This window comes from Emys orbicularis, chromosome 10 (assembly GCF_028017835.1).
Source record: "Emys orbicularis isolate rEmyOrb1 chromosome 10, rEmyOrb1.hap1, whole genome shotgun sequence".
In the NCBI taxonomy this organism is placed as follows: domain Eukaryota; kingdom Metazoa; phylum Chordata; order Testudines; family Emydidae; genus Emys; species Emys orbicularis.
Window position 1 is genome coordinate 19,658,409 of NC_088692.1, and position 26,403 is coordinate 19,684,811.

General features: G+C 42.1%; 1 protein-coding gene across 1 annotated transcript in view; it reads right to left on the reverse strand.

Annotated features, from left to right (window-relative positions):
* Positions 1 to 2,495: 2,495 nt before the first annotated feature.
* Positions 2,496 to 26,403, reverse strand: part of LOC135884297 (BOS complex subunit NOMO1) — a 34,105-nt gene continuing 10,197 nt past the window's right edge. The window contains exons 10-31 of the mRNA XM_065411583.1: positions 25,902 to 26,007; positions 25,297 to 25,447; positions 24,663 to 24,840; positions 23,246 to 23,387; positions 21,262 to 21,393; positions 20,298 to 20,434; positions 19,322 to 19,409; positions 18,330 to 18,393; positions 17,003 to 17,098; positions 14,791 to 15,000; positions 14,411 to 14,493; positions 13,050 to 13,209; positions 12,771 to 12,897; positions 12,270 to 12,383; positions 11,403 to 11,530; positions 10,311 to 10,452; positions 9,188 to 9,271; positions 6,940 to 7,050; positions 5,113 to 5,214; positions 4,765 to 4,884; positions 3,617 to 3,709; positions 2,496 to 2,995 (exon numbers count right to left, since the gene is read on the reverse strand). Of these exons, the coding sequence (XP_065267655.1) occupies positions 2,864 to 2,995; positions 3,617 to 3,709; positions 4,765 to 4,884; positions 5,113 to 5,214; positions 6,940 to 7,050; positions 9,188 to 9,271; positions 10,311 to 10,452; positions 11,403 to 11,530; positions 12,270 to 12,383; positions 12,771 to 12,897; positions 13,050 to 13,209; positions 14,411 to 14,493; positions 14,791 to 15,000; positions 17,003 to 17,098; positions 18,330 to 18,393; positions 19,322 to 19,409; positions 20,298 to 20,434; positions 21,262 to 21,393; positions 23,246 to 23,387; positions 24,663 to 24,840; positions 25,297 to 25,447; positions 25,902 to 26,007 (2,700 nt within the window). The 3' untranslated portion in view covers positions 2,496 to 2,863. The remainder of the gene's footprint in view (positions 2,996 to 3,616; positions 3,710 to 4,764; positions 4,885 to 5,112; positions 5,215 to 6,939; positions 7,051 to 9,187; positions 9,272 to 10,310; positions 10,453 to 11,402; positions 11,531 to 12,269; positions 12,384 to 12,770; positions 12,898 to 13,049; positions 13,210 to 14,410; positions 14,494 to 14,790; positions 15,001 to 17,002; positions 17,099 to 18,329; positions 18,394 to 19,321; positions 19,410 to 20,297; positions 20,435 to 21,261; positions 21,394 to 23,245; positions 23,388 to 24,662; positions 24,841 to 25,296; positions 25,448 to 25,901; positions 26,008 to 26,403) is intronic.

Here is a 26,403-nt window from a genome sequence, read left to right on the forward strand (position 1 = left end):
GTCAATAAGCAAAGGGCCCTGATCAACACTCAACTGAAAACAGTCTTCTTCTTGGGTTGGTTATAAATCTGATTGCAGGTTTTACGAGTGGAATTGGGGGCACTAACCTAGGGTACCAGTACCTCGGTTTTAGTGTGTCAGGTGAGCTTCTGAAAATAGTCTTAGCTCTTAGCACACGCTTTATTTTTCCCCATTCTGCAAATGTATTCTGACTTTTCTGCCAATCTGAAAAGAGTGAGCTAGATATTCATTAGAATTAATTTTTCACACTTGTGCTGCACCCTCCATTCCAAAGCACTTTAAACTGAATAGGCTGCTGATGTGCTGTAAGAAGGGAAGAGGAGAGGGAATTTTGGTCACGGACATTGAGGCATATCCCTTGCCAGAGAGCCTGATGATGTACAGTATCTATACAGAACAGACAGCCCCTCTCTGAGGAGTCACTTGAAAGACCCCCCCAACAGAATACATTTAAAGGAATGAAGCCTCCTTGGATTTGAAGCTGTAATTTTCATCAGTCTTGTATTCTCAACCTCAGGTTTGCCCTTCTAAATTGTGTTCATATAATAGGAGAATGCTAGTAGCATTCAGATTTTTCTTACAGTTCCCAACAATGAAAGATAAACATTGATCTATGTATAAACTTAGTGTGGGCTCAATTCTGGGAAGAGGAGTGTAGACACAGACCCATACACTGCACTCACATGGCCTTCCTCATGGCATCCTAGAGCCTTGAATGTAAGTCCTTTGCCAGAGTTGAGCCTAAGGCTACGTCTAGTCTACAAGATGTGATTATAGCATGGGTCGTTACACTTGTGCCAGCTTCAATCTGCCTCACATGGGTCTCAACAGTAGTGAAGACGTGGTGCATGGGCTAGCTGCACATATACAAGTACGCATGGAATCTGGGTACATACTTGGCTTGCTAACCCACGCTGAAGCCTGTGCCACTCACCCCACCTACACTACTGTTGCTACCCATGCTAACTAGGTTAAAGCTAGGACAGGGGGTGCCTATCTGTGCTACAATCACATGTGTAGATTTACCCTAAGATAGGAGCTATTTGGCTGAGGCAAGTGGATACTACTTAAAATGTCAATCCATCAGCAAATTCCACAAGACCAAAATTAGAACATTTAAACTTCCCTCGGGTATTTTTAAAATCTGCATCTGCATCCTCCCCAGACCAGCCTTTCATAGTTTACTGCACTAAAAACAAAATCAAAATGTTAACAATTCAAGCTTGTTTTTAGAATAAATTATATAGGAAAACAAAGGATATCTGTATTTCATCTTGGCAATATAAATTAAGAGGTCAATAAATAGAGCATAATTTATTGCAAATGCATCCCAAAAATTCAAATGCTGTAAACACTTTCCCATTACATTCCCAACATTCTTCATTTTTATATTCTTAACAAAGGTTCTCTCCAAAGGAGAGGTTTTGTGTGTGCTGCAATGACAATTGCTGACGGAGAATGTTCACTGAATGTACTGAACTTTAATTATTTAGGCCCACACTAATGTAAGAAGTATTAACAAAACTATCATGAAACCTTTAGCATCCAGATCTCTTCTGACAATGGTAATGTCTTTTGGGTTTAAATGTTTAATGTAACCTAACTTTCTTTCAGGTCCTGTAAAGAGGAACATTGCCACTCACTGGCAACATCAATGTCAGTGCACAATTCAGAAATGTTTATGTGCATTTTTCCAACGCTCTAAACCTTTATGGTACCTGTCAATAAAAAGCCCCATTAACATTTAAACTCTATATGCCTAACTGCCCACTTCAAACAAGAATCAGAAGAGACAGTCATCAAGAAGTAGGGTTAATTATTGTGCTCTGTTTTACTAGGACTGCATTTGTCTGAGAATTCCAACAGTTCAAATTTCTGCTCATTAAAACAAATAAATAAATGAAACAAATTACAACAACTTAAAGGCAGCCCTCCAGCAGGCAACGTGGTCACACGTGGCGTGAGAGTTTCAGAAAAGGCAGGACCATAGGCCATGCATATTGCAGTTATGATGCATTTTAACTTCAGGAAGGAAGGTAGAACTTGCTGCATCCACTTCGTGAAAATTGGAGGTTTACAGAGTTCACATTACGTACATAAACTTGAGATTTGCACAACTTTTGCAGTGGGAACACAAGCATATATATCAGACATTAACACTAGTCATCAAGCCAAGGACTGTCTTCATCTTTGTCAAGCAAACATTTGGCATTTAACTAAAGATAATTTACTCACTGGGAAAGCATTGATTACATTGCTGTGCAAACAATAGCTAACCTTAAATTGAGTTTTTGAACTATTTACACACACAAGATATAGTTCTCCAGTTCATACAGATCCATATAAACTTCATATTTCATGGACCTATTGATTTAACAGAACTCCCTGATGGCTGACCTAATAGAATTAAGTGGATGGTTGGAAAGATAAGGAAGCGGACACCTCCCCCTCCCCAAATAATAAAGGCTGAGAGGTAAATCAAAACCATTTTTATTAGAACTGTCCCTGCAAAGTTATCTGTGAAGATGAGTGTGTTACATTTTTAGACCAATAGGAGGCTTCCAATAAGGAGACAAATATTGTCTTCGGTATGGAAGAGCTGTTCAGAGTGACAACAGAGCCATTCAATTCTTTATTTTAAAACAAGACAATCTGTAGATGCCATAGAAAATTTACAACCAAAATGTAGTGACTCTGAGAAAGGACTCACATAGTATAATGAAAATTTCAAGTCAATAAAGTCCACAGATTCATCAAAAATATGGTTTAGTGGCCAGGCTTCTAAAACTCCTTGGGCTCCAACCTGACAGAAGTGTCACTTCATGCAATCATTCCTTTCACCTCACGTCCGTCTTGTTTTCTGTTTTTTCGCTTGTCTCTTTGCATCCTCTGGGCCACCCATGTCTGAACCTGTCTGTCCAAGTGCCCGCACTCCTTGCAGTCGACTTGTCAGCTGTAACAGCAAGGGAATAAGCTGGGAAAGAAAGGGAAAGCAGGATATTATTATGATGATATATGCATTTAGAATTATAACACTCTATAGTACTTCTCAGCTAAGCATTTTTACAAACAGATCGTAGACATGCCCTTCGTCCAATAGGTTCAAAGACTGGACCATGGTAAATTCTGAATGGGAAAGGGTCTAATCCAAACCTCCTGGAAATCTTAAAGCTCAAATATTGTTTCTGTCTGGTTGAAATTAAATAATTAATGCCTACTTTGAATTCCAGCAAGCAAAACATGTAACGGGGTTGGTGTTATGATCCCAAAAAGAGAAGAGAGATTTGGGTCACTATGAAGGAAGTAAAATACACTTACATCAATGACAGCTGTGATTGGTTATCTGGCATTGTTCTTTCCAGGACCATCATCAGACCAGCTGACCAAAACACAGAAGCAGCATAGGGACCAAAACACTAACACTAAAACTAAATATGCAGGTATTTAAGAAACTCTAAAGCATTTTGTTTCCTGACATTTAACCCTGTTTTCTTACTTCTATTTAGACATCCACATCGGTGGTACCCTCATTTTATGCAACACAGTACAAAATGTTATGGGGAGTATTAGAATAGTAAAACAGAACTTTTACTACCTTATCGTGATTGTAACCAGCTAACAGCAGGAGCAGTGTCAGAGGCAATGCGATGTAGGATCCTTGGGGAATATCTTGTTCAGGCAACTTTCTCTGCAAACAACAATGGCCACTGGTTTTCAGAACGTTTCTTGTTGTTTTACCTATTAAATCTCTCAACTTTAAATGACTAAAAACTGATTGACAATAGAATTGTGTGGCATGTTCACCACTTACTATGTGACCAATTCCTGTTCAAGTGACATTGTAGGAGGACTACGTCCTCCATTGTAGAAGCAATCTTCATTCAGCTCAGCTCACCTGTTAGCTGGGGAGCTTGTTTTTAAAGTTCATGCATTAAGGCAAGTCACTACACTGCTTTTAACAAGGTACATTGTGATTTACCTGGCATGATACCTAAATATCACCAGTCGCATGGATTATTCTACAACAACTACACTACTAGCGGAGCATCCAGGCACACCTGCATCCTTCACCCAAAACTGCCATTTCATGTTTCCCTCCTATTCCATTGGGGTCTAGATGTGCACTGAAGCAGAAAAGAAACCATCCATTTAAGTGCCACACACAGAAAACATGGCTACACTGGCAGAGGCAGAGCCTGACCATACATTTTAAGATCTCTCTCACGGGAGGGGTGGAAGTTTTACTCCGTGTTAGTTTGGAGAATCCCCCCGCTTTAACTGACAGTCTTGGTTCCAAGTCTCATTCTTTACCAGTAGTAACCAAGGACTTTCCTAAGTGACACTCCTTACCTAAGAGTCATTGTGGAATTACTATGGCAACCTCTTTCCCTTTTAAACCCCAACACATTTCAGCCATTAGCAAATCTGAATTACAGTGTCATGGCTGCAACTCTTTCATGCCACTGCCATCACTTACTCCACAGGAGCTAGGTATGGCAGCTTATATGACAAGTATTAGGTCACTTGTTGTTTGAGGCCTCCTATGTATGCATGTTCCTCTGTGCACCAGATCCAACTTGCACTGAAATCAATGGCAAGACTTCCACGGGAGACAACGAAGTTAATGGAAGTCTTGCCATAGGCTTCAATGGAAGTCTAGAGAAGCATACAAGCTACAATACCCAGGCACAATACCTCAAGTTCAACTTTGAAAATGAACAAGTTAGAACACTAGATACTTACAGTGGGACTGAAGACCAAAGTGATGTGCTTGTGGTATTCAGTGGCAGTGAACGAAACTTGCGGTAGGGTGTAATCATACTGGGATTTGGACAATGTGGAATCCAAAAGCACCACATAATTCTGGGTGTAAAAAATAAAATCAATTGCCAGCTCCAGTAGAAAATATGAGGTTCATAGACAGGAGAAGATTCAAATGTAATAGTCGTTTTAACAAGCACCAAGCCTTCCGAGACACCTGTTGCTCCAGCACAAGTACAGATCACATTTGTGCCACAAGCACTCGGGAAATAACGCTAACATCTTTTAAAAAAATTGAAATGAATGAAACCAATAATTAATCATTATTACCTCTCCATCCCGGAGCAGAGGTGGGAAATGGAAAAATAGGGACTGGCCTAAGGAGACTGTTTGAATTGGGTTGTCAAGATTTTCACTTTTGTAAAGCTTCACCTGGGAGAGGGGGTAAAGCACAAGAGAAAGACAGTTACGAGGGTGTACTGTGATAAATACTGTAGACGTCACCTATAAAAGGGAGAACAGCACTTCAAAGTACAGTGGACAAATGTTAAAAGAAAATGCTGATGTCAACCTGGCAATTTAGAACACCTGGCACTGTCAAACTACAGAAGTTTAAAATCCCACAAACTGGCTTGGTATCCTGTAACCTGAGATCTCTGGGCTTGTAAAAAACTCATCTGCTCCTAAGTACCTACTAGGGCTTTGGATTTTTATATATTTTATAAAACTACTTCAGCAGCTTCACAGTAATTTGTTTTCTATATTTCCCTTTACAATTTAATGAATTTTGCATGCTCAAACATAACCTCTTCCTTTTCCATTGACCAGGCAGTTGGTAGGGCCACGTAGTCCTTTCAGATGCAGGACAGCTTATTCTCATCAATTCCGCCCTGTATCTCTGAGATTTCGGCTCCAACCAGAGCAGCGATTGCCAGCTGTTCTGTCAGCTTATGCATCCACAACAGGCTAAACTGAGGTCACAAAACCTCTCACTTGTGTTTATGCCAATCCTGAATGCATCTCTTTCCAGGATAAAAATCTCTGCATTAAAAAACAAGAGCTATTGTCACCCACACCCGCAGGATGCATGCAAGAATCAAAGGGTGTGTAAGATCAAAACTAATAACAGAACATACGTGCAGGCTTAAAAACTTGAAAATATATTTCATTCTAGAATAAGCTGCCTTAGTCACCCAGGCTAACTTGTAGGTTATGAATTCCCCTAAAAGAGCAGAGAATCATTCACACACACAGCCCTAGATCAAGGCATTTTTCCTTCACTCCTGTTCTGTGTGTTTGGTGCTTCTGAGGTTTCCTGTAAAAGCCAATGACCTGGAACTAAGATCTTGGTAACTGAGGGGAGGAGGAGACAATCTATTTGTAACCCTATACCTTGACTTTAATATTTTCCTTATTGCCATTAACACATTAACAATCCAAATAAAGCAACTGTTTGAAGCTGGGGAACACAGCATTAAATCCTATACTCAGGCCCTGAAACAGTTTGGCCTGACTTTCAGATGTCTTCAGCACCCCCATCTCCCACTGAAGCCAATGTGAATGTGAGTGGCTCAGCTCCTCCTCTAAAAATGAGACCAAATAATTAGAACACCTAACTTCTGTCACTCGAGTTTAAAAATTTCAGCCATGCTACTCATTTCCTATACTCCCATCTTCCTATACTGCAACTGTATTCTTATCTGTGCATATTCTTACGATAAGTTTTCATTCATGTGATCTCTTTTCCCTAACAAAACCATGTGTCAAGACTTCTAGCAGCATAGCTGTTTTAGGGTCAAATCCAGTTCTCTGAATCAGATAGCAGATCTCAATTCTAATGTTTTACTCTCCTTACAGAGAGGCTCTCCCAGTGGGAGAGCACTCCATTAGATTAGAGAGCCAGTCCAAAAGAGATCACTACTCCTTAGCTCTGGACAGTTCCATTGAGAACACTTTACTTTCAGTGTCTCCAGTCACTGAAATCTCAACTCTAACTAGAATGCAAATTCAGCTTTAGTAAGTAGTTAGAGTCACTACTAATCTGAATATAATTTATAGTCTGGCTACTGATCAACTGCCAGCGACCTAAGACATAGTTATCTTGGAGTTGAAGGAAAATACTCGGGAGTAGGATCAAAGGGCTGGCTTTACACTTACCCATAATGTAGAGAGATACTCTGAAGATGTGATCACATTTCCACTTAAATCAAATTGGTTAATTTGTCGGAATGCTATAATATTCACATCATCGAGGTCACTGTTCCCAACCTACAATAGACAAACCCTGGAACATTTACATTGCTAGGAGGGAAAATTAACAGAACACAGATACTGCTCAGAATTTTAAACAAACATTGGGTTTCCTACTATCATAGTCCCATGGAAACTTGGAATCTGTTTCCAATCACAATTGGGTTTTCTCCATTGCTGGAGCGTGCATTACCAGCATAAGGCTGCCTGGTGCCTTGGTGACAAGCACTGTATTACTACGCTAGGACCAGCACAGACATTTGAGAAGTATAGAACATGTAGGCTAAATTGTAAGACCATCATCCTTGAAACAGTCTAACCTCTGGGGGGAGGGGGGAGAAAGGGGAGAGGAGCAGCGAAGCAAGACCTGACATGACCTCTCCACCAGGCCTTTCCGGCAGAATTACAATTTAAATACTATGTGCTTTTAACACCAGATTCTGATTGATGTCAGACCAGAGTATCTTTCTAAATAACCTCATTAAAAAAAGTGGTTGTGGTTGGAACGGGTGCTTCTTAGTTTTCCATATCAAAAAGGGACACTGGTCAAGGGGGGGGTAGACCTCAAAACTAGCGATATCATGAGTAGGCTCAATCTGGAGGGTCTTATACGTTTGAAAGACAAAGAACCCAGAGCCCTTCTCCAGCTGGAAGGAAATAGCGTGCTAGCTAAGAGGAGAGTAGGACAAATTGGTGTACATAGGCTATCATTCACAGCGCACTGGCACTGATTTGTTTTCTGTAACTTGGGTGGCCTCTTCCCTCCCACCTAAGGAGCAGGCACAATTAGCATGAAGAGTGCAAATGCTTGAAGAAATTCTGCTCCTTTCTTTTGCTGCAGTGAAGGAAAGCCTGGTCAGCCATCCGTTTTAGCTTGAGTAATGACCATCTCCACAGAAAGATTTTAAACAACTAATGGCAGGCTAATTAATCTTTGCCGGATGTCAAGAGATAAATGAGAGGCAACTAATCAGAATCTCTAACAATTGAGGAATATTCATGAAATCTGATAAGTTTTCAGTTCAGGAGGTTTTTATTAAATTTTATGGAGAGCTACAGAGCAGCTGAACTAGTAATTTTGCCTGCACAAGGACTTCATGATTTGGACCATATAAACAAACAAAAACAACAGAAAAGATATCTACCATGTGTAATTAAGTGTAAAATATAAGCAAATATAAAATAATTGAAAGACTTGCACATGCTAAGAAACAAAATCCTTCAGAGTTGCTAGCTAATGTTTCATTGTCTGTGGCAAAGGAAATCCAGAAATAGTGACCTGTGTTAATTCCCTAGACTCAGATACTTGGTGACTGAAGATCACTTATTTCAAACTTGGCTTCTATTGGGGCTTCATTTAGTTTAAGCTTCAGTGCTGATATCCAGCATGAAGACATGGATTTGATGAGGATACCTTGTTTGAACCCTCTGGTTCAAAACAGAATCCACTCAGCTACTCCTCCACTGATGATGGAGGACATGCCAAATACCAAAACAGACTCAAGATGTGTACAGCTCATATAGAGATCTGACCTTTCTTAAAGTGCAATCAAGGACAGACCCAGGATTCCAGATCAGTGTGCAGAGCTATCAAAGAATTCTCCTGGCACTGTTGTTATTCTAATATGACCTATTATAGTGACCAAGGTACTACCTCATCCCTAATGAGCCAAGATAAACCTTTTGTTTATTTCCTTATGCAGATGCTCAGGGGAAGGGAAGGAATATAGTTTGGTTACAATGGATTCAGAGGGGAGAGAGGTCCTTTGGGAAGGCTGGGCTCCACATCCAAAGTCATAGAGGTGCATTTAACTTCAGGGATGGAGGAGTCTTCAGGTACTATTTGTATTTATGTTACCTTGTTTTTATTTCTGGTTATAAACCATGTTCCCTTGAATATAATCCCTTGCTGACTGCCTTGGTTTGAGTCAATGTGCCATCTTAAAATGTAAGTCTAGGGCCAGAATTTCAAAGTTAATGAGGTACCTAAAGATGCAGATAAGCCCTATTGGTATTTTCAAATGCATCTAAGCAGGGTAAGAATCTAGCTCCCATTGAAATATCCAACATTAAATGAAACTTAGCAGAGACAACCAGCAACTCTGATGCCTTTTAATAAAAGGTTCAGGTTTAAAAAGATGCCAGAAGAAATTACCTCAACTGCACGATGCTGTGGTAAGGCTCTTTCAATATGATCGTTGCCTTCAGCTTTGAGCTGGACGTGATACACACAACCAGGCTAAAAAACAAAATTCAGACAAATCCCATTGTTCAGTTATGTTAGAACCTTTGTCATTAACAGACCTGAGATACTCAAAAGGCTTTAAAAAGCTGAGCACAATTCGGTTCATAATTCACCACCATAAATGGATGCAGTCCTATTCACTGAAAGTGTCTCCTGCCCTGCCACAAAAATGTCACTGAATAACACTATCTAAAAAGAGAGGCTCCATTCCTGCAGGGAAGTTTTAAAGGGCCAGGACTGTACTTCCATTGGTTTATCAGAAGAAACGGTCTGCTATGCAACGTTTTACTTACACAGAAAATGCATTAAACAAGGTTTAAAAACAGATCAAATAGTCCCTTCCTATATTCAATAAACACTCTGCAATTTGGACTTTTGAAAAGCATAATTATGTCAGGTTAATTTAAGCTGCCATCAATGAAGTAAGGACAGCACACCTTGAGGCAGGAAACCATAGCTGTGCAAAGCATGACAAAATGCAGGAAGCAAGGGTTCTGTTTATGATCCAGTATTCTATAGTTGATCCTAGACATACATGCTAGTCCAAAACTTCTGCTTTCAGGTCTTCATCCAGAACTGTTTACTGTATCTAAAATATGCATGCACAACTGCCTGATAAGACAGATATGTTACTGAGGTAATAATTTCACACAAGAAAGTAAACACTCTCCAAACTCCTCTTTGCCTAGGATACTAGTACTATTCATGTGTATATTCATACCCATTAGATATATCACACATACTGTGTGTTATTCTAGCTGAACAAGGGAAGTGCAAAAGGATTCTCCCAAGGCCCCCACAGGATACTGACAAAGTTCTGTAGGATGTACACTAATGAATGTTTCTCTTTTACTGGAGTTAACAATTACTATACCTCAATGTCTCCTACCACAGACAGACCCAAGGGAGTCTGATCAGGCAACTGTGATGGGAAAATACTAAGCTGTGACTAACTATAAAATGCATTTTATAGTTCTGTTAACACACATAACACTATACAAGCAAACAACGCTGGATGCATTAGAATCCTTACCAGAAGTCCACGAAGTCTGAATTTACCCTCTTCGTCTGTTACTGTGTCTTCTCCATAGATATTACACTCTTTCTGCCCCACAGCTTCTACTGAAACTCCTTGTTCAGGTTCCCCATTTAAAGAAGAAACTGTACCATAGCAGCTAGGGGTGGAAAAGATGGATCCATTACTACAAGTATGTGGCTGCTGCTGCTGACGCACACGTTAAGACACTCCACTATTACAACAGATACTTTAGCTCAGGGGTAGGCAACCTGCGGCACGCAAGCTGACTTTCAGTGGCACTCACACTGCCTGTGTCCTGGCCACCAGTCCGGGGGGCTCTGCATTTTAATTTAATTTTAAATGAAGCTTCTTAAACATTTCAGAAACCTTATTTACTTTACATACAACAATAGTTTAGTTCAGGGATCGGCAACCTTTGGCACGCGGCCCGCCAGGGTAAGCCCCCTGGCGGGCGGGGCCGGTTTGTTTACCTGCTGCGTCCACAGGTTCGGCCGATCGCGGCTCCCACTGGCCGCGGTTCGCCGCTCCAGGCCAATGGGGTTGCCGATCCCTGGTTTAGTTATATATTATAGACTTATAGAAAGAGACCTTCTAAAAACGTTAAAATGTATTACTGGCACGCGAAACCTTAAATTAGAGTGATTAAATGAAGACTCGGCACACCACTTCTGAAAGGTTGCCGACCCCTGCTTTAGCTGGTCCCAAACTTCTTGATGGGAATCACATCTTAAAAGGAAATGGTTTAACAGACAAATCTCCGTCTCCCACTGGCTGTGGTGCAAACCCAACTCAGTGCAGTTGCCAAAGCTCTTTCAAAGCAATGCCCTTCCTAGAAATGCTTCAACCCATGCTCATTCAATCATAAAACCACATCCATGGAGTATGCATTTTTAAATGAAAACTGCTTTTATGTTGCACAGTGTGAGAAAGTTAAGTTCTACCTTGAAAAGCCCCCATAAGCAACTGGTATAGAGGTATATCAGGAAAAAATGTGAACGTTTGGCTTAATGTCCATCCATGCAGAGCAGGGGGCAGTTTTGGGTACACAAGCTAAGCGGGACAATAAAGTATCTCAGCTCTACTCACCTGTAAGCTGTTCTGTGACCGGTTATTGTGATTTTAAGGTTCTGTCCCTCCTGCACTTCGATCATTTGAGATGATGGTTCAAAGCGGAACTCTTTCATCATGGGTTTAAAGTAATACTGCCCTGGGCTCTGCAAACAGCATCAAGCAATTTCAGTTTAATTGCCATTAATATACCCATAATAATTCACTTGGCTCCTGCCAACTGCATTTCCTAAAGAGTTCCATGCAATATGGGCTAAGGTTCCCCCCCAACAGCAACATGCCATGCTGTCTTTCAGAACAAGAAAAACAAAAACGTGAGAAGCACTTGAGAAAAACAGGGAACATATGGGACCATAAACCAACACAGCTCTGCTGGGAAAGAGTGTGAAATACAAAGGGAGAGGGAACTGCAGTGTCACCTTCATTACAAGACCTCAACAACAGGTGAGTGACCAGGAAACAAGAGATTTATGGGAGGAAACATGGCTCATGTGTGTAAATACTGGTGTGAACAATACTCTAATTGGATTCCAGCCTCAAAGAATCCAAGAGTATTACAAACTGCATCTAGAACTGCAGGCCAGCCTAGTCTGCCAGCTATGTGGAGAAGGTCAGAGTAGGAGTCAAGAAGCACAGTCTTTCCTGGTTAGTTTTCTCCCATTTCCACTCACTGAAATTTGGGGTGTTGCTTATAAAACTGTAACACACCACTTGTAGGAGAACTCATGTCTATCGTGGATGGGTAAGACGAGTGGAGAGAGAATATGGGCTCCCACTACTGAGGGGTATTGCTAACATCTCCATTTTGGAGGGCAAGGTGCGACTGAACATAGACATACAAATACACTTCCAGAATAGAGAAAATCGTAACTGCGTGAACATTACCAGGTTGGAAAAGGTCAGCATGCCGTTGTCCTGGGTAAGGAGGTTAGACCGGAACACCCCTCCACTAAGGGATAAGAGAACTCCAGCAAGAGGCTGGTCATCTTCAGCTTTAATCTGTTTTTAAAAAGCAGCAATAATCAATAAACACCAGCAATTCTACTGAACTCTGCAATTTACTTTATAAGGCATTAACCATCATCAGGAAATTACTGACAGTATCAAAGTAGTTATGAAAACAATGATCTAAATTAGGAAAACACACACAAAGCCAGTATTTTGTAAGCGATTCTAACACCTTCACTGTAATACATGCAAGATAATTTCTACATAGCAAGTCACAGTCCACCAGGGAGATTTGTTCCACTGATTAGTGACACCAAAATCATCCCAGGGCAAATTCTCCCCATATCCCACAATTATTTCTCTGCATTTGGGTTTTTTGCTCTTGAGGCTTTGACTGCATACTCTCTTGTGAGGAACTTGAAGCGTGAAGAACATTACCTCAAAAGTCACTCCAGCAAGAGCAAAAGCTTTGAAGTCCCCAACTGTTCCCTCTACTTCAGTTAAAACAAACCCTTCTTTCTGGGCAGTAATGGTATAGTCCAAGTCACTGTGGAGAGGGCCAACACTGCAAATAAAAGGAAACAAGAACCAGTTAAAAAGAAAAAAAAAATCTACCAAGAAGCATTCAAATAGCACACACACACAGTTTCAAGTTTATAGTCCTCACAGCATTCAAACTAGGGCAACCCAAAAGACAGAAACAATTGTGCTGTTTACCTATAGGCACCTTTGTCATCAGTGAAAACTGTAATGAGTGGTGAAGTCGCTCCCTTTTCACCAATGATAATCTCAACGCCCTCCAACTCAGGATGAATCTGCCCTTCCAGAAATAAGCCTGCCTTTCCATGAATCTCTATCAGCTTCCCAGGGCAGCTTTCTTGGAAAGGAAAGAAAACAGACAGTAACAATACACTCACCCTGTGCTCTACAGCAATATCTCAGCATCATCAGAAGTCACTGACTGAGGTTCTTTGGCCTGAGTTATGCAGGAGGTCAAACCAGATGATCATAAAGGTCCCTTCTGGCCTTAGAATCTATTAACATTGCCCATGCTCAAATCAGTCAACTGAATTTCAAAACTTAACCCACATGTACCCAACAATGAAGTTCTAGATTTACTAGATTAACTCTCAGATAAAGCACTGTGTATTATACAGGCTTGGAGAGGAATCAAAAAGCCATAATACACCCACAAGTGACTTTAGTATTTCAAAGCTTAGCAAGAATTTATTTGGGGGAGGGGGGGCAGGGAGGAGGCAGCGTGAGGGAGGGAGACACCTCATGCCACATTAACAACAACATTATCCGGAAAAAAAAGCCTAAACCCATTTGTGTGCAAGAATCAAAAACAGTGCAGCCTAGGACAGCATTCAAATGTGTATGAGACACACAGGCAGTCCAATACTTTCTTGGAGGTATCAAATATCAGATGCCATTCACCTACGAACCAATGGCATATTGGGCATAGGCAAAGAATTTGTGACTGTATTGCAAACTATCTGTAGATGGCAATGATATTATAAACTAATTTGTTTCATGCGGACTATTTTTTATTAATTCATTACAAAAAAAATCTCTGGCAACAGAAAACTAGATTTGCCAGATGAACTGTAAGATGAAGGAAAAAATACAAAAATAGAAACAAATAAAAATCTATCCAATAACTAACTGATAGATCTAATCACGATCAAAAGCTCAAGTCTGTTCCACTATAGATGTACTCTCCTCATCTGTTTAATGAAAGAAAAGACCTGACCATTCAGCTATAGCTTTAGTAACCCTACCTTACAACACGTCTTGCACACATTTTTTTCAATTTATTATTATTGATATTGTTATAGCGCCTAGTGGGTATGAACAAGGACCCCTGAGGGAAAACATCTCTCTTTATTATCCTGCAGCTCAAACACTACATTTTCAATGTTTAATAAGTGAAATTAGGCCATACAGAAACTGTGCTGCAATTGAAAGGGGCTACGTAATGCCAGAACAACCCTAGAAGAACAATTTATGAATTGATCTGTGGGAATGTGACTTGGCTTACACTGTATATGTTTTACTATCTTACACATATTTACCTCCACTGACAATTGTTTCCACAGAGGGTGGATAGAACAGCAGCTCTTTTGATGAAGGTGTCACTGTGATTTTCTCTCCAGACCTAGATAACTCAAACAAGACCAAGATTAGCAGCTCTCGTAACACTGCCTAGTGATCAGAATGCCCATCAAGAGACTTTAGAAAAATCAACTAACAGTAAGCTATTAAACACCAACACTATGTAGTACAATTTCCTCTTTAGGCTGCAGCCACAGAACATTACCACAGGCACTTAAGTAGCTTGGACAAATTCCACCCAGATGACAGTGGTGCACACACAGTGTGGGATGATGCAAGTTGGATAACATTAGACAATAGCACCAAGAAAATGGTGCTGCACATCTGTGTGCCATAGTACCTTGCCCAATATGAAAATTCATATGAGAATGGCCCTTGAAGTTCCTCCACCATTTCTTGTACTGGTGGCTTTGTTCCTTCCTCTTCCTGACCCTTCTTTTCTCTCTCCTGTCTGCGAGCCTCAATTTCTGCCAGCTGTTGCTCTCTACGCAACTCTTGCAGTGACTTCAGGGGTCCTAGAACTAAGGCAGGTTCGCTGTCAATTGAAGACCTGAAAGTGGAAATGGGAAAACGAAACAGTCTCTTTGGAATTGAGGCCACATGCTCGTTACATCTGCAATGACACAAGCCTCTCTCCTTGTTCCATATTGCTCAAATCTCTCCAGTTTCCTCATTTTCTTTATCCATCCTTCTTTCATTCTACTACCTATTCCAAGTGTAAACAAAACTAAAGCAACTTGAAAAGCAGAACCAACTTCCCTCCCGCATACCAGCCAGCTAGTCCTAGAAATGCATGTTCACAGAAGACACAGAAAGCCTACCATCAACTTAGCCTAGAGGAAAATTGCCTGGTTTACTCTAGAATGGGGAAAGATTGAGGCTTCACATTTTGAAGCTACTTGACCACAGCAGCTCAGTTACACAGAACAAATGCAAGCCTGTGAGAGTTCATATTTCATTTGCCAGTGCTCTGAAACTTTAAAAACCTCAGTGAGAGCCCTGCTTAGAGGTGCAAAGCGTGCGTGGCCAAAATAGCTACAAAAATAAAATCAAGGGGACCAAGTGCTGATGCTGAAGGACAATAACTTCAAGTCACCAGTCTTCATAAACAAAAACAACGTTTCAAGTCAGGTTTGGCCCCCAGTTCAAGTTGTGAAAACAAACTTGGCAGAAATTAAGATCAATAGAAACATTTCTATTTAGACAATATATACGTGCACTGTATATTTAAACAACAAAGCATTCCCCTGCAGCACCTGAATCCCAAACACTGTAGCATTAACATTTATACAGCATTCTGGGTGCATATATGGTGGTGCTTTAGAACTATACACATATATATGATCATTCCCTTGGGGAAAATGAGCTAGAACCTGAAAGCTGAACTGGCTAGTCTACTTTATTTTCCAAGCTGAAGAAAATGTACATAGAAAAAGCGAACCATAACTGTGAAAAGTCAATTCCTTCTTTTACATTTAGTTCCATTATAATAGTCATGCCCATGCTTCAGATCCCAGGAAGTAGGAATTTTTAAAACAAATAGATGGTTTTTAACGTAAGAACTGGCCCTTTAAGATCTGGGACATGTTTTCCTTTATTTCATAAAAGGCACTTTCTCTAGAAAGCTTGGAACAGACTAGAGCAGACGTGTTCTGTGGACCAGCAGCAGTCTGCAGAGCACTTGCTGGTGGTCTGTGGAGAGCTGGTTGGTTGCATGGTATTGTATGTATCTCCTTGTTTGTGGCTGCTAAGAACTGTATTTAAAAAAGCTAACAATTCTTTGCTGTTACTTTTCTATGTTAGTAGTTGCTGTAGCTGCCACAGGTTTGTTATACTAAGAGAGGTGGGGCCCTGCAGGGAAAAGCATTCTCTGTTAAGATGATTTCCATACCATAAGTAAGCCTAAGAACCCCGGACTAGAAAATGTGAATATCAGCAAAGCTCTAGTAAAGCTCTGATCGTTAGCAGCCTCATCCAGCCAGATTTGGCACCTCAAACAATTACAAGTGTTCACAAATCAGTGCTCCCTTGTGCGCTGTGTTTAGCTGAACATAAACGGGCACATTAGTGTGTAATCACTCTGCATGGTTCTCTTTTTATAGCCCTCTTTACATCAGTAACAGGCCTCTAAAACAGAAGACTCTCTCTTTGAAGTACTAAAAGAGAAAAACAGATCCCAGGATTAGAGAGTTCAGAACAGGCTAATATGTCGATTCCCCTTTAGATTCCAGCTAAGGGGCAAGTCACTAAAAATATAAATTCTTGCAAAAACATAATCCGGGTTGTTTTTTTTACCCTGGTACAAATAAGTATAAAGGGGCTAAATGGGAATCAGGAGACAACGTTCAAAACAATCATCAAGAAACACTTACACATCCATAGAGAATCCCAAGCACACAGCACGACCTGCCACTCAAGAATGCTGTGGCTAAAAGTGGGATCACTCAAGAAGCAGTCATACAGCTGTGCTATAGACTGCAGTATTAAAAAGCTGAATAAAGCTTTATGCAATAGATGTCCTTTTTTTTACCCCAAGATTTCTTTGTTCTTACTTAATTGTAACAGTCACCTCCATCAGTTTATCTGTTGTTATTGTTCCCAGGACATGGTGTCGAACTGCAGTGAGTGTCAGGATACTGGGAGAAGATCTGAAAACCAAAGCAGCAAAGAGGTGAACTAAATATCTCCCTCCTTTTAAAAAAATTGAAACAAAAGCATCTCATTTAGCTGAATTTGCCCCCAAGAGTCCCATGCACTTTACAAACTTGGAAATACAAGTTATATAGGAAAGGCAGTGTGGTCTAGCTAACAGGACACTGGACTGGAAGTCTATTCACAGTGCTGTCACTGATCTGTTCTATAACCTTGGGCAAGTCACTGCCTTACTCTGGGCCTCTGCTCCTCCTTCCAATCTTTGTCTGTCTTGTCTATTTCAACTGTATGCTCTTGGGACCAAGGTCTCCCGCTATGCCTTCGCACAATGGAGTCTGATTCTTGGTAGCATCTCTGGGTGCGAGTGGAATACAAGAGTAAAACTACTCCACCCACCAGCCAGGCAGCTCACCACTGCACAACAGCAATTTAAGGTGAATACTTTATTCAATAAAGACAGCAGGCAAAAGCAAGGCAGGTAGAATGTAACTACCATGGCTAGAATTTAGACACAACACTATGGGTAGTTACACAGAGAGCAATTCATCTTCTTGTGCACTTTGTTCCAAGTCTTTTGCATGCCAATCCTGACAAGTGATCAATGTTCTATGTAAAAAGCCATTTTGATGTTTGCTACAAAGAAAAAAATCATTATTCAGAGAAACAAAGCTGTCAAAAATATCAATTTAAAATGACAAAAACATTTTGAAAGCTTAAAATATGGATGAGGCAAGTTTTTGGCCATATCTAATGAACATGAATGTGTCTCTCCTCTTTCTAACATTGTTGTGGTAAGGACTCCCTCTACTGGTTAAAATGACTCACTGTCAACATTTGAAGCTTGATTTGATGAGTCTCAGGGCACGTCTTCACTACCCGCCGGATAGCAATCGATCTATTGGGGATCGACTTATCGCGTCTAGTGAAGACGCGATAAAATCGATCCCCGATGGCTCTGCCATCGACTCCGGAAATCCACCGCGGCAAGAGGCGGAAGCGGAGTCGACGGCGGCGCAGCAGCGGTCGACTCGCCGCCGTCCTCACAGCCAGGTAAGTCGACCTAAAATACGCAACTTCAGCTACGCTATTCACGTAGCTGAAGTTGCGTATCTTAGGTCGACCCCCCCCAGCCCCCATAGTGTAGACCTAGCCTCAGGTGAGGAAAGCATCCTGAAAGCGTATTATGGAAGATACATGTCAAATACATTGGGTAACATTTGTTCTTACGTGTCATAAGTGTAGTACTTGTGTTCAAACTGGTGACAGGAACGTGGGGTCACTTCATACACACCTGAAGAGTCAAAAACAGAAGCACTGAAAAGATTGAAGTTTTCTATGTTAACGTTCAGCGGAATTCTAACGACAGCTTATGGCCAAAATGTGCGCCATTTAAAGCAGTTTAGTTAAATCAGTGCAACCCCTTCTCTGGGCACTAACAAATTGTTTTATCTCACTTGAATACCAGTCACTAGAGAGGCACTATGGGCTAGTTCCCAGATTTTCCCAGACCACACTGATACAAACAAAATTAGGCAGCATGGCAGGTGGGGACATGCACATTCTGTTGTGATACTGGTGTGGACACAAACTGAACAGGGTTACTTGTAACCAAATAAGGTGACCAATCTCCAACTGGTTACGGACCACTGCAGTGACTGCAGTATCAATAAGACAACCGAATTTAACAGTTAACTGAAGATCAAGGCCTAACACTGAGTTAAACCCAGAGTTGTGTTGATGTCCCTACTAAGCAGGCTATCAGGGGCATTCAGCACAGAAAAGTTTTAAATCAAACTTTCTGAAGTTCCTTTTTCTGCTTTGAAAAATCTTTGGTATCTTCTATTTCAAACCTATCCCAGAAGGAACCCTGGATTGCAATGAGACCTATGGGATTTGTGATGTCACATTCTAGAAAGGGAAAGCCCAGTTATGAACAAAATATATGAACCGTTAGCCTGCTAAATTTAAATGGTCAAAGATCAGTGCCTCTGATCCAATTCAATGAAAGTTTCTGACCTCAATTAGTTTGTGAGGAATAAACTACCCCTAATAGAAGAACTAAATAGTATGAGAGACTGCATAAGCCTTACAAGGTATTTCTATATGAACAGGACTATAGCAAACACCACTCAGAGATTTGTGAGACCCCAGAAGTTCAGTTACCTTAAAAAAGGTTAAACTCCCAGCAATGTTTTAAATCAACATTATAAAGAAGCTACCTGGCTTTGAAAGACAGAATCGGTTAACTCCTTTGGACAGGTTATAAACACCAACATTCTCTGGTCCATTTCCATCCTGGTAAAATTCCTGAATGAGGGACCCCAATACAAAAGATTATCAGCAGGTACCAACACAACAGTATTTACATGGCAAATACTATTTACAGCACTTCTATAGCAGTTTCCAACCAAAGATCTCTAAGCCCTTTACAAATGCTGTGAGGCAAATCTCAAAGAGCTCTAAGCCTAAATACTCTTGTGAATTAAATATTGTCCTTATTTTACAATCCCAGGGAGAGGGGCAGTGACAGGTAGAGAGATCATTTGTCATTGTCACATATGAAGTCAGTAGCATAGCTGGGAACAGAACTCACATCTCCTGATTCCCATTCCTGCGCTGCAACTATGGGTGTCTACACTACAATGTAAACCCAAGGTTAGTGGGACTCAAGTCAGGGGACCCATGGTTAGGGAACCCTGGATTTGAGCATTGTCTACTTTGTATTTTAACCCTACGTTAAGCCTTTTCTAACTCATGCTCAAACCTAGGGATCTGGCATCCACTGAAGTGCGCAGACCCGAGTCAAAGTAACCATATCCTAGAGTTCCTAGCACCCCCCGAAATGTGGCCACTCTAGCCATAGGACCATGGTGCACTTTGGAAAAACTTTACCACCCACTTTGCAAAAGCCTTGATCGGTTCGCTCTCCATTGCAAACCCAGGCTCTCTGACAGTGTGCTTGCAGATCGGTGATCAAAAGAGAATGGGTTCACACAGACCTCAGCTGCTGCATTTGCAAAGGGCAGGGGGCTTCAATTTTCCACAGTGACCCTCACACAAGTCTACGTAATACTCTATCACCTCTGAAATGCTTTCAAACAGGAGGATAACTGCAGAGATTCCAAATTGTGTACACGTCGGACTGTGTTAAACTGTGCTTGTAAGAAAACATAAGAGAACATGTCACGTACATACCAGTGTAATTGCATGGGAAAGAGAACACCTCAGCATATACCCAGTCTGCCTAAATTCTATTCCAGACACATCTTCCTCCAGAACTTCCAGCTCCAAAGATTTATTCTTCCAACACCAGTCTTCATGTACAATGCTTACTAGAAAACATGCACGACAGAGAAACTCTTTGTGATTTATAATGGTGGGAACAAAGGTTGTCCTTGTTGCATGGATGTCTCGTATGACTCTGATTGCTCCCCAACAAAAACTTGTCCACCCCAGCTACTCAACAATTTTAAACCCATCGAACACAGATGACAATAGGTTTGGGGCAGCCTAACCAGCAGCACGTAGCCATGCACCATCACTGCTAATCCAAGCACATTTTGCAACTGAAAAACGGAACAGCAAAACCTTCAAGCTGTTCCCATGTCCTGATCTCACTGTGGGGGTGACACTGTGACATGTGCCTAGAGGAGTTGCGATCCTTTGAAAATCTCTCCTTATAAGACTATGTTTCACTGCCAGGTTTAAGAGGGAAATCTCAGAGAGCAAACACTTCACAGTGGCCTGGTAAGGGTTTCTAAAACACTGTTAATGGTAGTCACTCAATTACTATAGGAGTTGGGAGAATGACAGGTGGAAGAATTAGGGCCCGATCAATGCTATCAGTTTTGGCATAACTACATTTACGTCAATGGCCCTTTGATTTACACCAGCTAAAGATCCAGGACTGCATGTATAATTCCCAGAGCCTATGGGTCTTTGATTGTAGATTGATTTCAGGGTTGGATACAAAGGGCAAGAAAAGTTGAGGATATTCATCTGTGATGTTTTCAAACTACTCTCAAACATCATGTATTTGACTTGGGAGGCAAGTACTGGAGTACAGCAGGACTAAAGCCAATTTAAGGAAAGGAAGCAGATTACAGTTACAAATTTAGTTACTGAACTAGCGTATTGAGAAATTCTCTCTAATCCCTACTTTTGTATTTGCCAGGTAGCACATTCTCAAATGTGAAAGCCACAGAGTCCATCTTCGCAGAGAGCTGGAGGTTGCGCTTTTCTCCCTGGCGGCTCACGGACTGAAGAGCCACCATCAGATCACCACAGGAGTCTGTGAAAACAAGCAAGACAGACAAAGGAATTACAATGGCTTCTAGTTTGCAAACCAAACCCGTTTTTCACATCCTGAGCACTATGACTACAGGAAATTAATCTTTTAAGGGGATTATTTCTTAGGCACTCATTTACCAGAGCTTTGCTGTATTTTTTTAGCAAGTTTTAGTTCATTAAACCACAATATATTCTTGGGGACCAGCTGGTGATCTATTTGGAGCTGACAAGCAGAAGCCCAGATTAGACTCCTGGGATCATCCTCTATACACAAGTTGCAGGGCCTAGAACAGGGGTCTCAAACTCAAATGACCACGAGGGCCACATGAGGACTAGTACATTGGCCGAGGGCCGCATTACTGACACCTCCCCCTGCCACCCTTGGCCCCGCCCCCACTCCACCCCTTCCATGAGGCCCTGCCCCCATTCCAACCTCTTCCCTGAAATCCCCACCCCACCTCTGCCCCCTTCCTGCCCCCAGGGAGGGCAGGAGGGGTGTGGGGTGTGGTGGGGGCTCAGGGCAGGGAGTTGGGGTTTGGGGTGCAGGAGGGGTGTGGGGTACAGCAGGGGGTTGGGCTGCAGGAGGGGTGCAGGGTACAGCAGGGGGTTGGGCTGCAGGAGGGGCTCGGGCTCCGGCCCGACACGCACCGGGGGCAGGGCAGTCCGCCTGCCTGCCTGTCTGTCCCTGCACCGCTCCAGGAAATTGCCGGAACCTGGGGGAGGAGGGGCACAGGGGTCTGTGTGTTACTGTTGCTTCAGGCACCACCCCCAGCAGCTCCCATTGGCCGGAAACGGTGAACTGCGGCCAATGGAAGCTGCTGGGGGCGCTGCCTGAAGCAAGAGCAACACACAGAGCCCTGTGCCCCCCCCTTCCCCACGTTCCGGCCGCTTCCCGGAGCGGCAGGGGGCAGGGCAGGCAGGGAGCCTGCCCTTCCCCCGGTGCGCGTCGGGCTGGAGCCGCTCTAGGTAAACGCTGGGGGGGGCCGCAAGGAGCTCGCGGGCCGCAGAAAACAACCCCGCGGGCTGCATGCGGCCCCCGGGCCGCGTGTTTGAGACCCCTGGCCTAGAACCACTGCCGAGAGAGAATGCTCAGTCCCTGGGGAAGGCCCATGGGGAACAATTTAGGTGCAACTATGACCAATTCCACAGAGTTCTGACCCCAGTCCTTTCTGGTGAAGTTGGCAGACACTTGGGGTTCGGGGTTAAGGGGAACCTCAGGACACCATGTGCAGCTTGAGGGACCCCGCTGGGAGGAACAGGGACATAGTCAAACACATGTACTCTGTAAGTATGCTTGTTGGTGGTTTAGGCCTTGAGCCTACAAACACACATGTGCACAAGTAACTATTTGTGAAGTTTATTCTTGTGGCAGCGTTTACATTCAATACACTATCCCTGCACCGGAAAGATACACACTTGCAATCAAGACTTATTATCTATCAGCTGGTGGGGTTACAGCAGTAAAAGATAAAGTAGTTAGTGAGTGCTGGCAGTGTGTTTGGTGCAGTACAGGACACACAGACAAAGAGCCTCTGATCCTGCACACACTTAAGTACATACATAGTTTTACTAATGCAAGACATCCCAATGGCCCCAACAAAGAAAAGTCTTATTGGACTGTAAGGTCTTCAGAGCAGAGGTTATCTCTGTCAGTGTTTTGCACAATACAAAGCACCCCCTGGCACCAAACAGTAAGAAGTTGGCATTTACCTGGGTTAGCCCTGCCTGCAGATTGGTAACTAGTACTGATCAGAACAATGCTCACGTTCTGCTCAGGTGCAGGGATATCACACTGACCATGTACACTGCTAAGAAGTCACCACCCGTGATTTTACTTTCAAGGCAGGTCTTACCCAAACAGGAGATTTTCCCCGAAACTGATGCCAGAAATTGAGAAAAGGTCACATCCATCACTGGCCTGTCTGCAACAGTAACAGGGAACATTTTGGGTTTCAAAGCAAGTCCTGCTCTGCTTTCAGCCTCCGGAACGATTACCTGCAGGGTACACCACATCACCAGAGGCTTTTATTTAAATGCTACAATAATTGTACTGCACACAATTTATCAGGGATTAGTGGCTGGAAATTTACTGTATATCTTAGAGAAAACAGAACTTGCCCTTCGGTGCATTTGCTTTTCAGGATTATCTGGTCACTACTACAAAAATATAGTTCTACAGAGACACAGGGGTGAGAGAGGGAGGCCACACCCTGGGGAAAATGGATGGAGGGAAGCTTCCTCTTTCTTACACTATCCAGTCTAGCCTCCTCCTAAAAGCTGCTGAGATACCTGTGCGCCAGGAACCCACCCAACAGTTCAGTCATGATGACCTGCCAATCCCACAAGTGGCAACTGATAGGAACCACCACTTTGGTAAGTGTCAGCTCTGTGAGGGCCAGGGCAGCCTGAATCTATGTCGTCGTCAACCATCTCCTAAAAGCATGCTTCCTAGTCCTTTTCCAGCAGGAAACAGCTGCAAGTTCCTGAGCTCTCAGCTGGAAGGGGATAATCGTGTGTGTCAGCCTTAGTTGCGCCTTGTATCTCAAGCAGACACTTAGGCTATGTCTACACTTATGCTAGTGTGTAGAGTACACACTCTGCTCTCCCCCTGTACAGGTATAAATAGCAGTGTAGACAGTGAGGTACTGTTTAGGTAAGTAAAGCCATGTCAGAACCTTAGGGTATGTACCCTACACAGCTCTCTGCACACCCAAGCAGTGCCTCTCACAGCTATACTGCTATTTTTAGCAGCGTAGCGTCCCGCTGCTGAAGCCTTTCCCTGCCAAAGTGAAAGCAGGGAGCTGCTGGAGCCTTTCCCCACTGCCTCCCTGCTGCCAGTCTTTTGCTGCTGCATGTAGCTATACATACTCTACATGCCATCAGCAGCATAGACAAGGCCATAGAGAGCAGGAGCAGGCAGACTGCAACAAGTTGTCTGACAAGTCTTACTCACACGGCAATATAATAGGACAAGATGGAACAGCAGACAGGATTTCAAACCAAAGACACAGAAGAAAAACAAACATTCATCCTGTGTAGCCTGGTCTCCTACTTTTGCCAGCAGTAAGCAGAAAGGAGCATAGGAACTTTAACTCCATTAGAATACAGCAAACTTTGTTTTGCCCAGTGTAAAGGGGATAAAAGTACTGGGGAAGACACCTTTTCAGATTCTTAAACACAAAGTAAAACATTAAAATATTGGTTTTCTTGAGTGTCTAGAAAATTACCCAGCTTTTCACTGGAGAAGGAGAAACTGAAGCTTGCTCTCACCTGGATGCTGTATGTGCCCGATTTTGCCTTAAAACAAAATGCTCCATGAGGGTCAGTTTCTGTTGTAACCAAAGATGCTTTATCCTTGTCTTGTGGCATCATGATTACCTTGTATTTATTGAACTGTTTGATTGTGTCAGGGAAGCGAGTTACCGAGATCTGACCACACACACTGAATCTACAAATGAGATTGCCATCCATTAGCCAGAACACACAGATCCCATGTAAAATATGTGCATTCAAACCCCATTAAAAAAGAAATATCACTAAGTTGGAGAGACAGATGTTCAGTGCAGTGCACTCCTCTTAGTTACCACAAGAGAATCCAGTAGCATTAATGCAAGTTACTGTATAATCAACTTTATTCTTAATGGAGTCACCATGAAGTTACTGCCCAAAATGTATGTTTTAAATTGACCTACACCATCCCATAATAAGCTAAGTGTTTCCCAAAACTAAACACTGAACACATTTCTCGTTGGCTACAACAGCTCATTGTTAGCACAATGCTAAGTAGTATCTTTGCCTCTTGTACTACAGATCATGCACTCAAAACTTTGAAAAATCTAAACCTGTCTATTAAAGGTTGTTTTTTTTAATCAATTCACATTTTTACCCTTAACATTGTACTCACCCTGTTGCTATGATGTCAGCCAGCTGAGGTGTGTTCGGTGCAATTTTCACTGTAATGGTTTCAAAGAAGAGGTGCTCTTTCTGTGCATGAATGGTGTACGTGCCTGTTGTTATGTTTTCGAGGCGGAAAGAGCCATCAGCTTTTGTTTTTACTATAACAAAAAGACAAGACAGTGAGGAAAAGGTGTGTAAAGTGCATTTTCTTGTCAGAGTTAAGAAAAAATTCTGAGATGGCCTTCAAAGCTCCAGGTTACTTTTAACGAGCATTGTGTGGCAAGAAATAGTCAAAGGGTTTTTTACTAACACAGCTTTTGTTTCTGTTTCTTACAGCTCTGTCCTTGATTTGGCAAGTCTTTGAAAGAGAAATTGTGACAAAGCTTTAGAAAAGCAAAACAATACAATGATTAGAGCGCCATTGTTCTCATAACAACAGACTGCAAATGGAAAATTAATCCAGTGACTGAAAATCCCTTTAACTTGCCAAATAAACCACAATGAAAATGTCTTATTGCCCTCTAGTCTTTAGTTCAATCTCAGGCTCTACTCCCCTAGTTCAGTCTTACTTTAGACTTTCCCTTAGCACCATAGGTCAAGATCACTGTGCACCTTTAATTTGGTCATTCAGTGTCACAGTAGCATCAGCAACACCTTCTCCTTCAGGGCCATTCAACACCCTGCCTGTGACCGAGAAGCCCATTACATGGAAAAGAGGCTGTTGGGGAGAAAAAAAAAATTGTTATATGGTGGGTACAAATGTTAAAAACAGTGTTTGGCTGTACATTTGTAGTTAGGGCATATAGAACAGATTGTTTTTAAACACAGGAAATTTATAAAGAAAAATTTCTTTTCACTTTTAGAACTAAATCTCTCGGATGTGTTTGCTACATAAATTCAGATCAAAATCAAAGCAGCTTATATCAACAGCTGCAGAAGCAGGATAGCTTTCACCTTATTCTTTGTATTATTGTAGTGCCTCTAAATCATGGAGCAGGACCCATTGCGCTAGGCTCTGTACAAACACCGAACAAAATGATAGTCCCTGCCCAAAGAGTTTACAATCTAAGGAGCTCACATAACCAATTTAAAAGGTTACTGTGCATTTGCAACA